This window comes from Dunckerocampus dactyliophorus, chromosome 1 (assembly GCF_027744805.1).
Source record: "Dunckerocampus dactyliophorus isolate RoL2022-P2 chromosome 1, RoL_Ddac_1.1, whole genome shotgun sequence".
Lineage (NCBI taxonomy): Eukaryota > Metazoa > Chordata > Actinopteri > Syngnathiformes > Syngnathidae > Dunckerocampus > Dunckerocampus dactyliophorus.
In genome coordinates, this window is record NC_072819.1 from 14642439 (window position 1) to 14656024 (window position 13586).

Genomic DNA, 13586 nt, shown 5'->3' on the forward strand with positions numbered 1-13586 from the left:
TATAATGCTGTTGTCATTTACCCACGTATAAACTGCACTGCACAAAACACACAACATTATCAGAGACAATGGAGACTCCAGTGGTTTGTCACATTTGGATGAAAGCTGCTGTCGAAATTTTGGTAGAATTTTGCCTTCATGTCTCTACATTGTCCTCATTGGCCTTTGAAGTTTGGAGCGTATATTCATGTTCAAATAAAATATGCCACATTATTTTTTTCCAAAATTGATATGCATTTACATTAAATTAGTTTAATTAATAATGAATAAACTGGATTGTACAAAAATATATGAATGGTGAGTGGGAGATTTTTCGTGGCCAGGCTTTTCGTGTCCCATTCATGGACAGGTATTGGTGGTTGTAATAAATCATTCAGGGTTTTAAATGGACCACTAATAAATCGGATAAACCCAAGTTATGCTCATGTTTATGTTTTTAGCATTAGCATTCCCACTCCACAGATGCCAGAAGTGTCTTCTAGATTAGCTAGTTAGTTTGACAGACCAAACACTAAACACCCAACAGAATGTAAATTCTCTCTTAAGAATTTACATTCAAACTGTGATCTTAACAAAGTCGCATATAATCGTCACAACATCACTTTAATTATTACTTTACCTCCACTTCTAGCCACACTTCCTCATGTGCTACGCTATTACAGCCCTATCTGCCATTTTTCATAATTGCTGTTAGCATCGCAGTTAGCGTTCAGAAACTTTCCATTTTCCAAGCTTAAAGTGCTGATGACAGCAAAACACACATTAGTCTTGTTATTTCCATAGTGAAAAATAACATTGAAAGGCATATTTCATTAGATGTGTGCTCGAATGTTTAAGTATCTATTACTTTTAATAAATTCCATAATTTCTTCCGTGTTTGGAGGAGGTGGGGCAAGTGACGACAGATCCGGACAGTCCCACCTGGAGCTTCTGCGCCACTACAACGTACTTTTTCTTAATTTTTGTTGTTTGTTATATATTTATTTATATTATGCCTGCTTGTTGTGTTGAAGGCTTTTGTTTGAACACCTCATCAGATCAGTGTTGCTAACTTGACAACACTGTCGCTAAATCTGGCGACATTCCAAACCCTCTTGGCAACATATTTTCTCAAAAGTGACTAATGACAAATCTAGCGAAATTTTCCGGCGGCGTCGGAGAGTTTTCTGGTATTTGGGGGCTTAAAAGTGAAAGCATGCATTGTTGTACAGTTTCTGTTCTCACTGAGCAGCAGCACCGCCCGCCCCAAAGCGGTCACAAGCGGTCAGCTTCCGCGGCACACTGAGAGTATAGTGGAGCTCTACGCATCCATGAATCATGCATGGTTCTTGCCCTGTTTTTTCGTAAAAATCTTCGTAAATATCTTCATTTAATGAAGATGACTACTCATTCCACTCAAGCCTCATTCGAACTCAGTCACTTACCTGTCAGTGTGTCAGATCGTGTGATGGAAGCACGTTGTGTGATAAATGAAACAATTGGTCCTAAATACAAGATAAAAGGTGGAGGCTGGAAGCGAGTCCGGATGTAATTATTACGCTGTCTAGACTTTGAGAGGCGCTGGCCGAGATCAAATATTAAAATTTATTTTGATGAAGTGATGGCCAATTTTAAATTAACAAACCAAGAATCAAGCTTATTTGTAGTTCTAAACGTAATTAAGATGTTTTTACTCACTTTTTTGTCTCTCCTATGAGGTTGTGCTCTTATCCTATAGCATCTATTAAGTCATAGCGACTTCTAGGTCAGCTAATATTTACTTTTTTGACTGACAATGTGTCAAACTTCAAAAAACTGAAAAGGCTGCCATACCATAAGTCAATTTACATTTCTCTTGCTAACCATCCTAGTGCTCATGGCGGCTCATGGCGGCTAATACAGTGCTAATTCCTATCTGGCTTGTTCAGACCAGCTAGTCGGCTAACACAGCCCAGCCATTTCGCTTTGTTTGGCTGTGTTTACAAAACAAAGGTGGGTAATTGTAGGTTATTGAGTTATTAATTTTAAACCACACAGCCTTTCGGCTGGCCTATGGGCATGGGAGCAGGAGTAAGAAAACCCTGGGACTTTTAGTGCTGTCTGTATGTGCTATCTGTTGAAGCTTGCAACAATAAGTCCAAATGGTCATCTTTGATTGCAGCATCACCACAAATCTTATAATAATAATTCATTCCAAATTGCTTGCTATCGTCTTCAGCACTTTGGAGTATGCAAAGAGCATGCTGATAGCTGTCAGTGGCTATCACTGCCAGTAAAACATATCATACGCCTCACAACACAATGTTACTGAATGTTATTATTGTAGACATGAATTGTTAGCAAAACATGGCTTGCTTTCACCCGTCTTTCTCGCCTATCTTGCAGTCCATCTGTCAGTTTCAGTAAGTAAATCCATCCATATTTTTTGACCAGATCTATACAAGGAATCTTAGAATAATAGTATGGGGGCTCATTCTAGACTTAAATAAGCAGAGATTGCTGCTCACTGGTCTTTTATTTTGCAGTGTACATAGAGCAGTCAGTGTCACTTACTGGCAGTCAAAAAAACATACTTGTGGACATTTTTTTGTGTGTTATATCATAGTTATCACAACACAATATCAGTAAATGTCATTACACTAAGTCCCCAACTAACGAACACAATTGGTTCCAGACGACCGTTCTTAAGTCGAATTGTTCTTAAGTCGGGGAAAAGGCAATATTACCAATGATATAGGTACTACATGTACGTGTATACATATACAGTATATGTGTATGTATGTAAATATGAGTTTGGATGCAGTAGTAATATTAAACGAGGATAATTAATGAAAATTAATAATAATAAAAATGATATAATAATACGTAATGATGAATGTTATTTACCTTTGAAGAGGAGTGGTCGAGCATATGTCGTTGTGGTGGAGGAGGAGGAGTTATTCAAAAAAGGACAAATCGTCGTCGTTAGACTCTTCTAAAAGAGGTAGTGTTCTCTAGAGGCAGAGGGAATGAGGTTTACCAACATACACTCGCACAGCCTCACAGGCTGGCATCTGTTACACATAGACTCAAGAATGTTTTGAGGAGTGCTGAAAGGCACATTGCAAAGTCGCTTTCAGTCACCGTTAGTCCCAAAAACACCATTTCCACTGCATTTCATCCCTGCCATCAAAGGACCAGCTGACATCATGTTAGGGATTCTCTTTTGACCAGGACAAAGGATGGAGATGACTCTGTTATGCTGATTGAGTTGGAATAACAGACCGGAGGCTTTAAAAGGAAGGTTGTGCTTGAAATTGTTGTTTTTCCTCTGTTAACCGTGGTTACCTGCCAGGGAAACAGATGCATTTATAATTTCTTAGCACAAAAAGGGCTTTATAGGCAAGGATATTGCTGCTAGTAAGAGTGCAACTAAGTCAGGATGTGGCCCAGAAATGAACTGACAGCATGCCATGGTGAATTGAAAAAGAAGGGTCAACACTGCAAATATTAACTCTTTACATAAACTTAATGTAACTGTCAGTAAACGCTTTTAAAAGCCTGTATCATAGTAACATCTGACATAAATACAGTATCTGAAAACACTGAAGAAGCAAACTTTGTGAAAACCAATACTTGTGTCATCCTCAAACCTTTTGCCAATGACTGTATGCTACGTGTTAGGTGACAGAACATTGGCTATACAACATTTCAACACATTTATACATTTATTATCGTATGATGGGCTGTTACGGGCCACATGGTGGCCTAGTGGTTTAGCATGTTGGCCAAACAGTCAGGAGATCTGGAAGATCTGGCTTCGACTCGCCGCTGTACATCTATGTGTGGAGTTTGTTCTTCCAGTGCGTGTGTGGGTTTCCTCTGGGTACTCCGACTTCCTCCCACATTCCAACAATATGCATGTTAGATTAATTGGGTGAATAGTTGTTTGTCTATATGGGCCTGTAGTCAGCTGGGATAGGCTACATCCTACCCCCACGACCCACGTGAAGACAAGCGGCATAGAAAATGGATGGGCTGTTACTCAAATGTGTGTATGGAACATACTTCAATTCCGCTTTCCTCACATGTATATATGTATATATGTATACACATGTATGTATGCACACATTATTGCTACTTACGGTATACTGTATGCTGTCATGTTATGTATTCTTTGTTACAACGCTGTGTGTTTTCACTGATGCAGATCTCTGCATTTTGGGATCCAAAACCCGGCCTTGGCTGAACATGACATATGGCTTGTAGTGCATTATCTTTATGTACCTTCACTGTCTGTATTAGAGTTATCATGAAACCTAACACACGTCTAAACTCAACCCCAACAGAAAGGCTAAACCCTTGCCTCAACCTGAAACTTAACCATAACCCGCACCCCCTACCCTCAACCTAACCCGAGTCCCAACCTTAACTAAAACCAACGACAAACCTAACCCTAACCAAAATCCTAAACCCTAGCTTGATTGTTGATTTTATAACACACAAAAGCAACACAACAATTTTCAACTGAAAAGTAAATCCTCCTATAAACGTTTTTTTTTTTTTTTCATTTTACTCCAAAGTTGACTCAAATGTACATATCAGAAAATCACTGTTTAATGCTTTTAGATAGCATACTAAGTATACAGCATGCTTGATGGAGCAACATTTAACAACACTGACAAGCTTATGTTTACTACAATAACATTTTGCAGGTATTGTTTCAGTCCAACAATTTTTTTTTTATCCTATGTCAAAAAATGACATTAGGATAAAAATGCTATCAAATTCAAACAGTTATTTGATGGCTTAAAGTCTTTGACACACTGTAATGGCATTAAGTTAAAAATGCTAAAATACTACATTCACAATCACACACAACACTTTTTTTTTCACCAATTGTACCCCAGCATCTGGGTATTATGTCATTTGAAATGTACAATTTAAGAAGGCTGGAGGTGCTGTTTTGCATTCCAAACCACATTTACATGTACATTTGTAGTGTCTTCCCTCTGTTGCAAGCATCATTTTACATTTTATACAACACCACAGAAACACAGATATCGTTCCACATAAACGCTGAATGCATTAAATGCCCTTTTGTCCATTGTGGAAAGTCAGTTTTGGGGCTGTAAAAATGCAACCTTCAGTGTACGTAGATGTAAAAGCACATTTTTTAGACTTGTCTTTAAATAATTAATAACTTCATATTCAACTATCATTTGACTTGGGTCGGAAATTGCTTTTTTTGGGCATCTGATTGGCTACATGGCCTTGCGGCACCACCTGTTCATTTTGCATGCACTTGACACCCTGCAAATTTCTTTAAGGTGGTTTTGATTTGATTTTTTTTACAACAAATCTCAAATTCAGTTGCAAAATGACAATTATTGAAGGAGAAAGAATGCAAACATGCAACCAAAATACATCTTCATAGCCTAGAAATAGTGGTCTACATACTTGATGCATAATTTAGCCATTGCTGCAAAATTATGACAGAGTTTCAAGGAGTGGTCTATTCAAAACATATTATATGTTTTCACTTTCACTTTCAGCTTCTTGTGAATGCAGCCTTTTTTTCTTTTTTACACAAGCAATATTTTCAGAGAAAACATCTTGATTGGAAGTCTAATAGTCATCCTCGCCATGCGGCAGACAAGAAAAATAAACACTGCCAGTGTCAAACTCGCTTTAGCCACGGTAAAAAAAACAAAAAATAATTGTATGAATGAAAGACTGGACGAGGTGCTTATATTATTATTTCATAGAGGACTTCCAGATATGATTTTTCCCTCCAAAAATACTGGTATTGGCGTAAGATGTCAATGAGGGCACCATTGTGGACAGTTCTGATGTCATGTCTACTTTCCCATGAGACAAAAAATATATACATAAATAAGAAAACAGGTTGCATGGTTGACTTTTCTAGGTAAAAACAAAACACATTTTCTCATACATGTATGGAAAATTCACAAAAAAAAGATACAGTAACTAAATGTTTACTGTTTTTAATCAGATCATATGTTTACTGGAGATGGGCTTTGAATTAAATGTCCTTGATTGAATATTACAGTGAACATGCACTGTTCATAACATAAATCTGTTATCATAATTTCAATATTTGTATCTACTGCAAGAATGTTGTGACATAGCTCAACTTCCCATGTCATGTTGTGCTGTCTTGTTTGGACAGCAAACTAGTTAGGACTGACTCAACAGTGCTCTGCTGGTTGTAGCCAAGTAGTGCAGCACTCCATTTTGCTTCAATTGCTTTCATTTCAATTGCTCAATTCCACACAATTGACAGAATTCCTTAATTTTGACTCTATCCAACCTTTTTCATACTGAAGTGACCTTGGAAAGACAACGTTATAAGTTTCAAAGTCCAAGCATTCCAAATGGGCTCCATTAGATCAACACTTTCTGTGTTGAAACTACTTAAATCTTTTTGTTTACGCAACAAAACCAACAAGAGGAGTCAACCTAGGTGACAATAAGGCGCTGTCTCTTTAAGGATTAGTGACAAAAGATTATGATCTTTGTGTTGAAAAGTGCTTAGCAGTGAAATCAAAGCAATACAAATCTGTTGAACTGTCAACAACTTCCAGTTTTAGCTAGCTCAGAGTGTTTTTGGGTAACAAACTATTCTAACTTTGTGAAGTGAAGTCAATGGTGAACCATTTCAGAACAACACAAAGGCTCAGCCCATAATATACATAGTGAAACTAACCTGGACCTACAGTAAGACTTGATAACGATGCAAAGTTGTGAACCAGGTCAGTTCAACCACCTTACAAATCGTTTTTCTTTGATGTATGGTACATTTTTAAGTCTTCAGTCCAAGTGTATATGAAGGATTGCCCCTTCCCTATCTGCATGGCCAGGTAAGAACAAGTCTTTGAACACCCTGTGTCCTTTTTCAAGGGCGATACCTAGAGCAGCTACTATCTACCCTCTTACAAATCCAGCTCTCCTTGTTCTATGGTTCCATCTCAACTGTAGTCTTTTAGTTTAGTGTTCTCCATCACTGCACCCTTCCGCCAAGGTCCCTCGGCGTGCGGTTCCTCTCTCCAGAACTCTTACTGCGAGCCTTCCTGGCACTCTCTTGGGCCTGTCGGTACTTCTCCACCATGCCCTTGTGCTTCCTCCTCAACTTCTCATTGCACCACATCCTCTCGCAGTACTCCTCCACGTGGGGAAGGTTGGACGGTCCGATCATCTGCATGATATCCTTGAACCACATCCGTGACTGGCCGATGGGGCCAAGCCTGCCGAACGAGTTGCAAGGCATCCAGCTCCTATAGGCTGCACCCGATCTGTCCTTGAAGAGGTCTGAGAGGCCGGGGTTTTCCCGTTGTCCCACCAGCTCATCTAGGGTGTCCCCCTGAAGCACTTCCAGGGTGATCCGGGTGAGGGTCTGGGTGAAGCCGTACTCTCTAGAGCGGCAAATGTAGATGCCTGCGTCTTGGTTCAGGAGATGACGGAAGAGGAGGCCCTGGTCTGTAGACATGACCCGATCGTCCAGCTTGACCTGGGAGGGGCAAATAGAATAGATTATGGTAAGAGAAAACAACACACTTGTTGCTACATAGGAGAACACCAACCCCCGGCTCCGGGGCCGCATGCGGCTCTTCAGCCTCTTTGTTGTGGCTCCCTTCGCAATGCTCAAATATTTTTTTAACAACGGAGTGGGGAAAATGCGCATCTTTGTAATAAGTGAAAAAAAATCAGACTTTCTGTGAGACTGTGAATGCACCCTGGCTGGGTTCTGATTGGTGATTGAATGAGCGCGAGGAAGGGAGGGGAAGCCGGTGTTTGGCTGCCTGCTTTGGTTGAGACGTGACAGATACGTCTTCTTCCCCAAGCGGTAAACTAACCATCAATATATCCCCCCAAAATGAAATATTTCAGAAGAAAATAGCGTTTTAATTGCCTTTGTCTTCTCTGCTAAAGATGCTGGCTTACATTTACGTTTAATATGTGGCGAGAAACAACACAAAATGCTGAAAGACATTTTCAACACAAGCACACAACACTTTCTGATAAGTTGTCATTTATTTCAAAGTAGATCTACAGTACATACAGTATGTAACAGTGGTCATTCCTGCTGTCCAGCCCTGCACACGACGGGCTCGAACGAGCGACCACATCTGATTGATGGGTGCCACACACGGGAGGCGATGTCGCCTCTAGTCCATTCATTCTCAATGAAACCTGCGCGACAGAGCGATTATTGCGAGTCTCTGTCCAGCCATGCTACACTCGTACGTGTTAAATTTTATGTTTGTGCATGTCGTCATGGACACGCTGTCTTGCGACGCGATCCCAGAAAGTTGAGAAATGTTCAACTTTTCATCACTGTGAGGACCAATCAGCGGGAGTTTCATTGACCAAGCACTGAGAGGACAGGATGCTATTCAGCACGCTCTCCTAGGTAAACATGGAGGAAAAAAATAATACTTCCCGTGTCAGATTTCCGTAGCTATTTGACATTACTAAAAAAGAAAAAACAGCGGCATGGGAACTTTTTGGCACCAGAGTAAACATATCAGGTAAGTTTACATTAATTTACACAAACATTTATGTAAGTTTACCTTCAATACAAGCAAGATCTGGTACTATCAAGAGTACTTGATCAACACCGCAAGACATGAGAGACAAGAAAAATAAGAGATAGAATAAGAATAAATAAGAATAAATAAACATATAAATGTGGGACAGATAATTTGTAGTGCAATAATACACAATGAATAACAATAATACACCATAATAGTAATACATCATATTTTAATACTGCAAATCCAGTCCTGTGTGTGTTTTTACTGCTTCCCCTCTGTTGTGTTAAAAAGTTGCATGGCGTAGGGGACGAATGATCTGCTTAGTCTTTTGGTGGAGCAGGGCAGTGATAGTAATCTGCCACTGACACAGCTCTTTTGTTGGGAGATGATGCTGGTTGTCCATGATTGAAAGGAGCCTCCTCAGTGTCCTTTGCTCTGCCACAGATGTCAGGCTGTCCAGCTCAGTGCCAATGACAGAGCCTGCCTTCCTCACCAGTTTGTCCAGGCGTGTGGCGTCCTTCTTCTTGAGGCTGTTCCCCCAGCACACTGCTGCATACAGGAGGACACTAGCTACCACAGTCTGGTAGAAGATCTGTAGCAGCTTCTTGCATGTATGCCAGCCTTCTGAGGAAGTACAGACAGCTCTGCCCTTTCCTGCACAGAGCATCCATGTTGGCAGTCCAGTCCAGTTAATCATCCACATGCACTCCCAGGTATTTGTAGGTGGGACCCACCTCCACACCGTCACCTTTAATGATACTGGGTGTGTCCTGTTTCTTCTAAAGTCCACCACCATTTCCCTGGTCTTGTTGGTGTTGAGGTGCAGGTGGTTTGTGTCACACCAGTTGACAAAGTCCTGGATCAGTTTTCTGTACTCATCCTCTTGTCCATTCCTGATACATCCCACGATGGCCGTGTCGTCCGTGTACTTCTGTATATGGCAGAGCTCAGAGTTGTACTGAAAGTCGGATGTGTACAGGGTAAACAGAACAGGAGAGAGCACGGTTCCCTGCGGTGCTCCCGTGCTGCTAGTCACAGTGTCAGACCTACAGTTCCCCAGCCGCACGTACTGAAGTCTGCCAGTCAGGTAATCTATGATTCATACCACCAGGTGTGATCCTACTCCCATTTGTGTCAGTTTGTCCCTGAAGATCTGAGGTTGGATGTTGTTAAAGATGCAGGAGAAATAAAAAAATGTAATCCTCACAGCAGACCACAGACCCACAGGGTCTGTGGCCTCAGGTGATAGAGCAGCAGCCGTTCCATGGTCTTCATCACATGCAATTACAGGGCTGCCGGCCTGAAGTCGAGGTGATACTCCATCCAGACCTGCTGCTTTGCTGGGGCGCAGCCTCCTTAGCTCCACACTTACTTGAGATGCCATTATTGTGGGTTGTGTGAGGGTGGGAGGGTGAGAAGAGGTGCCTCCTTTTGTGTTGGTGACTTGTGTGGTGGCAGCTGTGTATGGCATGGGCTGGTCAACCCTGTTAAAAAACTGGTTTAACTGGTTTGTCTTTCTCACATCCCCTTCAATGTGGGCACCTCTCTTTGAGCTGCAGCCCGTGATGGTCTCCATTCCCTGCCACACCTCCCTCATGTCGTTGTTAAAGGTACTACCATGTCTTATTTGTTTATCTGAGTGTTTTAGCCTTTTTGTTTGAGGTGGAGAAAGTTGTTTATTTATAATCTGTTTATTTATAGGGATCCCTACTATGTGTTCTAAAACCAAACAAAACAAAACAAAACAAAAATGTTTGATGAGTAACTACGGGCAAAATCTAATAAATTAGATTTTACTGTAAAAATCTTTAGTCAGAGACAGCCCTGCTGCAATCCCATTATAATGCTTTATTCATGAATACCTCATGATTATTCATCTACACCTAATAAACCTAAGCCCACTACAGCCACACTTAACAGAACAAAACATTTTTCACTAAACGTCTTAAAATATAGCCTGGAGCTCCGCCAACTATCCATCAGTCAGGTACAGACGTGGCAGCTGTAAGTTTGATCATTTTGTTTTTCTTCAGCGAATAGGCTAGCCTATAATGATATTTGTGTTAAAATGTGAGGGTAATGGTAGCACTGTTGCTGGTGTAGCTATGCTAGTGTTGATAACGTTTGTGTCCTTATTGTATGTAATGTAAGGCATCTATTACTTTGGACAAGTGCAGCGTTACACTACACTCTATTAACTTTAACACCACTGCCTCTATTCATTCATACCTCATCCTTCTCTCTTGTCCCCCCACTTGCCTTCCTCCCCTTAGCTCGTATTCCAAACCTCTGCTCCTTTGACTGTCCCATTGCGGCGCCAACACAAATATGGCAGCCTTGTCAGCGGCCCAGTGTTTATTTGCAGGGAAACAGAGAGGGGTGCTGATGCCTTGCACGGCTGACTGAGGCGCTCGTTTCAAGCTTGGACAATTATGAGCTCAGCACATGAGTGATTGCTTTGGGCGTGGCCGTATCATGTCGTAAGTAGAGTAGTGGATTTAACAGTCTGTGGCATGTGCTCAAACTTACTGGCTTTCAAATATAATTGCCCAATTTCACCCATCTGTCAAAACAATGCCGGATGAGTCGAACACGTGCCTGAGCTACACACACATATCAGGTTTAAAGGCAAGCGTTTGCCAAAAATTACACAGCATCCAAATCTGTCAACCCACACCCACCGCTTCCTTTCTGCCATCACATGATATTAACAAGAATGGCACTCTGCAAGGGGGTAGACATCCACAGAGGCAAATACATATCAAATACTTATTGGATTTTTAACAATTAATTATTAGACTGGATTAAACTTCACTGTTGTTTTTATAGAAAAAAAATAATTCTCATAAAATACCTTTCAAGAAATATTTACGGATTTTTATTATCACTAGGCCCTGGGATGGGTCAATGATTGGCAGCAACATGGGTTGTCATGCATTGCTATTTTTTCTATAGTTTAAAACAAAACTCTCAAGGTCCTAATGACAAAAAATGTATTTTAAAGCTACATCCTCCTGAAATATACATATCAAATAATTATTATTACATTTTGGTTAGTTTTAACCTCAAAGGCCAGTATGTGTACACACAGTCATGGCCAAATATACTAGTGTGCCAAAGATGCCAATGTTTTTAGCCAGGCGTTTATGGTGTACAACCAATTCCTACTAATTTACACAGCCATGGTCAAAAACATTGGCATCTTTGGCATGCCAATATTCTGGTCATAGCCACTGTTTTTTATCCAAAAAAACTAAAATAATATCGACACCACTATCCAACATCTATAGAGACACACAATTATCATTTTAGTAGCAAGGAACCCTTTTAGAAAACAGTAAGGGTGTGACATTTTTACTGCATGATTTGAATGGGAAAATGTAGCACCATCTGGAGTAACCAGTCAGGTTCTGGACCACAAACATAAAAATTGAAAGCCAATTGTCCAGCTGGAGCTCTTAGCATGAAGGATTGCGTTAGTTGCAGTATGTTAAAATAAATGTGGGATCACAAATTGCATTTTCAGTGGGGTATTTTCGGTCACAAGAAGAAATTGGTGTCTTGTTGTGTAGCTTTTGTCATGTTTCGCAGGACAGGCGCGAGTGTTTCCTGTCCTGCGCCCTTAATTTGGCGAGGTGTACTTCCGGTGTGGTGGAAGATACAGACGTTTCACGCCTGGTGTCCGCACAGCTGCGGACAATTTGTATTAGCGGCGGTTAAAAGGCCAGTGCCGTCAAATGCGCGGCGCTGGTTCATTGTGGTTGTTACTGTCATTGAACCTTGTTGACTTTCCAGTGCTGTCACCTACCTGTTTATATTTTGTATTATTTTTCCCACAGAGCTTTTCCTCTGTCACTTTTAGTTTTTTCTTGTCTTGTGCAATAAAATTACTTTTATTTTTGCACTTCGCCGCCTTCTCTCTGCACCCTGGGGGTTAACCTTCCAACAGCTCCAAGGAACCCTGACAGCTTTGCCATTTTAGGCTAATGAACAGAGATGACAATTCTAAATGATGAATTTATAAAGAATATCTTCAGATCACCAGTATTCATTCAACATAGCCAAAATGTAGAATCACTTAAAGGTGAAAAATGCATACAGGTCATCTCACCTCCTCCTTGCGTTCATCACGTTGGGTGAACCAGATGACAGCAGCTTGTGGGGAGCGAGGAACACATTCCAGGAAAGTGCTGTTGTTCTCGGCCCCGTAGACCACCCGCTCCTCTATCTCCTCCAAGTCTTCTGATTGTGAGAACATTGGAAATAGTGCCATAGAATGATTATGAGCAGCGTTGTTCTATATTGTCTATATAGCTGCTGCCAACATGGCTTTGCTTGTCTTTTCCAATGACCAACAGAAACACGGGGGCCTTGAAAGGGCATAGCAAAGCATCATTTTGACTACCTTATGTAGTCCAATGTCAAAGGAAACTATGGTGGCAACCGCAACAAAAAAATGTATTAATTTTAAGGTTTATGGTTACGTTTTTCCTTTCCAGTCCTGACTGTATGTTCTAAAAGTAGTATTTCAATTCAAGTAAATACTGTTGCAGGATTTGCATGGGTCCAGGCCCATTGTCATGGGGCCACAAACTGCCATGGTAAAATGCTGTTCAGGCACCTGGTAAGTGGTCTACAAAAGCAAAAGCCACCAGCAAAAAACATTACCTTTAACAGCTGTGGCTGTCGGCAACCTACTGATTTTTTTTTTTATCAATGCTACAAGATGGCAGTAACTACAATGAAAGTATCACGAGTGGTCAGTGATCCAAGAACTTTATTTAGTTGGCATGTTGTTGGTGTGAAAGTCATGCGTGTTGCACGTGCCATACTGTTGTTTACAATGAGCAAATGAATCAGCGCTATAAATGTTGGCTGAGCTGTTTGCTCTTACCACTGTTACAACATTGGTTTTGTTGCTGCTGTGTTGTGCAAAATTCCTGTTAATAAATGACCATGTGGTTAAAGAGAACTCCGGTAGATCTCCCTTCCCACTTTCTCATGCACTCCAAACCATGATGAAAGTTGTATCCCTAATTGCTTTGTGTTTCTATTTTGTTTCAGCACCCT

General features: G+C 40.8%; 1 protein-coding gene across 2 annotated transcripts in view; it reads right to left on the reverse strand.

The window, feature by feature from the left end:
- Nucleotides 1-4511: 4511 nt before the first annotated feature.
- The window catches only part of sema3bl (sema domain, immunoglobulin domain (Ig), short basic domain, secreted, (semaphorin) 3bl), an 80642-nt gene continuing 71567 nt past the window's right edge, over nucleotides 4512-13586 (reverse strand). The window contains exons 15-16 of one of the 2 annotated variants that reach the window (XM_054790893.1): nucleotides 12628-12755; nucleotides 4512-7489 (exon numbers count right to left, since the gene is read on the reverse strand). In XM_054790893.1, coding sequence (XP_054646868.1) covers nucleotides 6983-7489; nucleotides 12628-12755 — 635 coding nt within the window. In that variant the 3' untranslated portion in view covers nucleotides 4512-6982. Of the gene's footprint in view, nucleotides 7490-12627; nucleotides 12759-13586 lie in introns of both variants that reach the window. The other variant, XM_054790885.1, reaches the window with a different exon arrangement.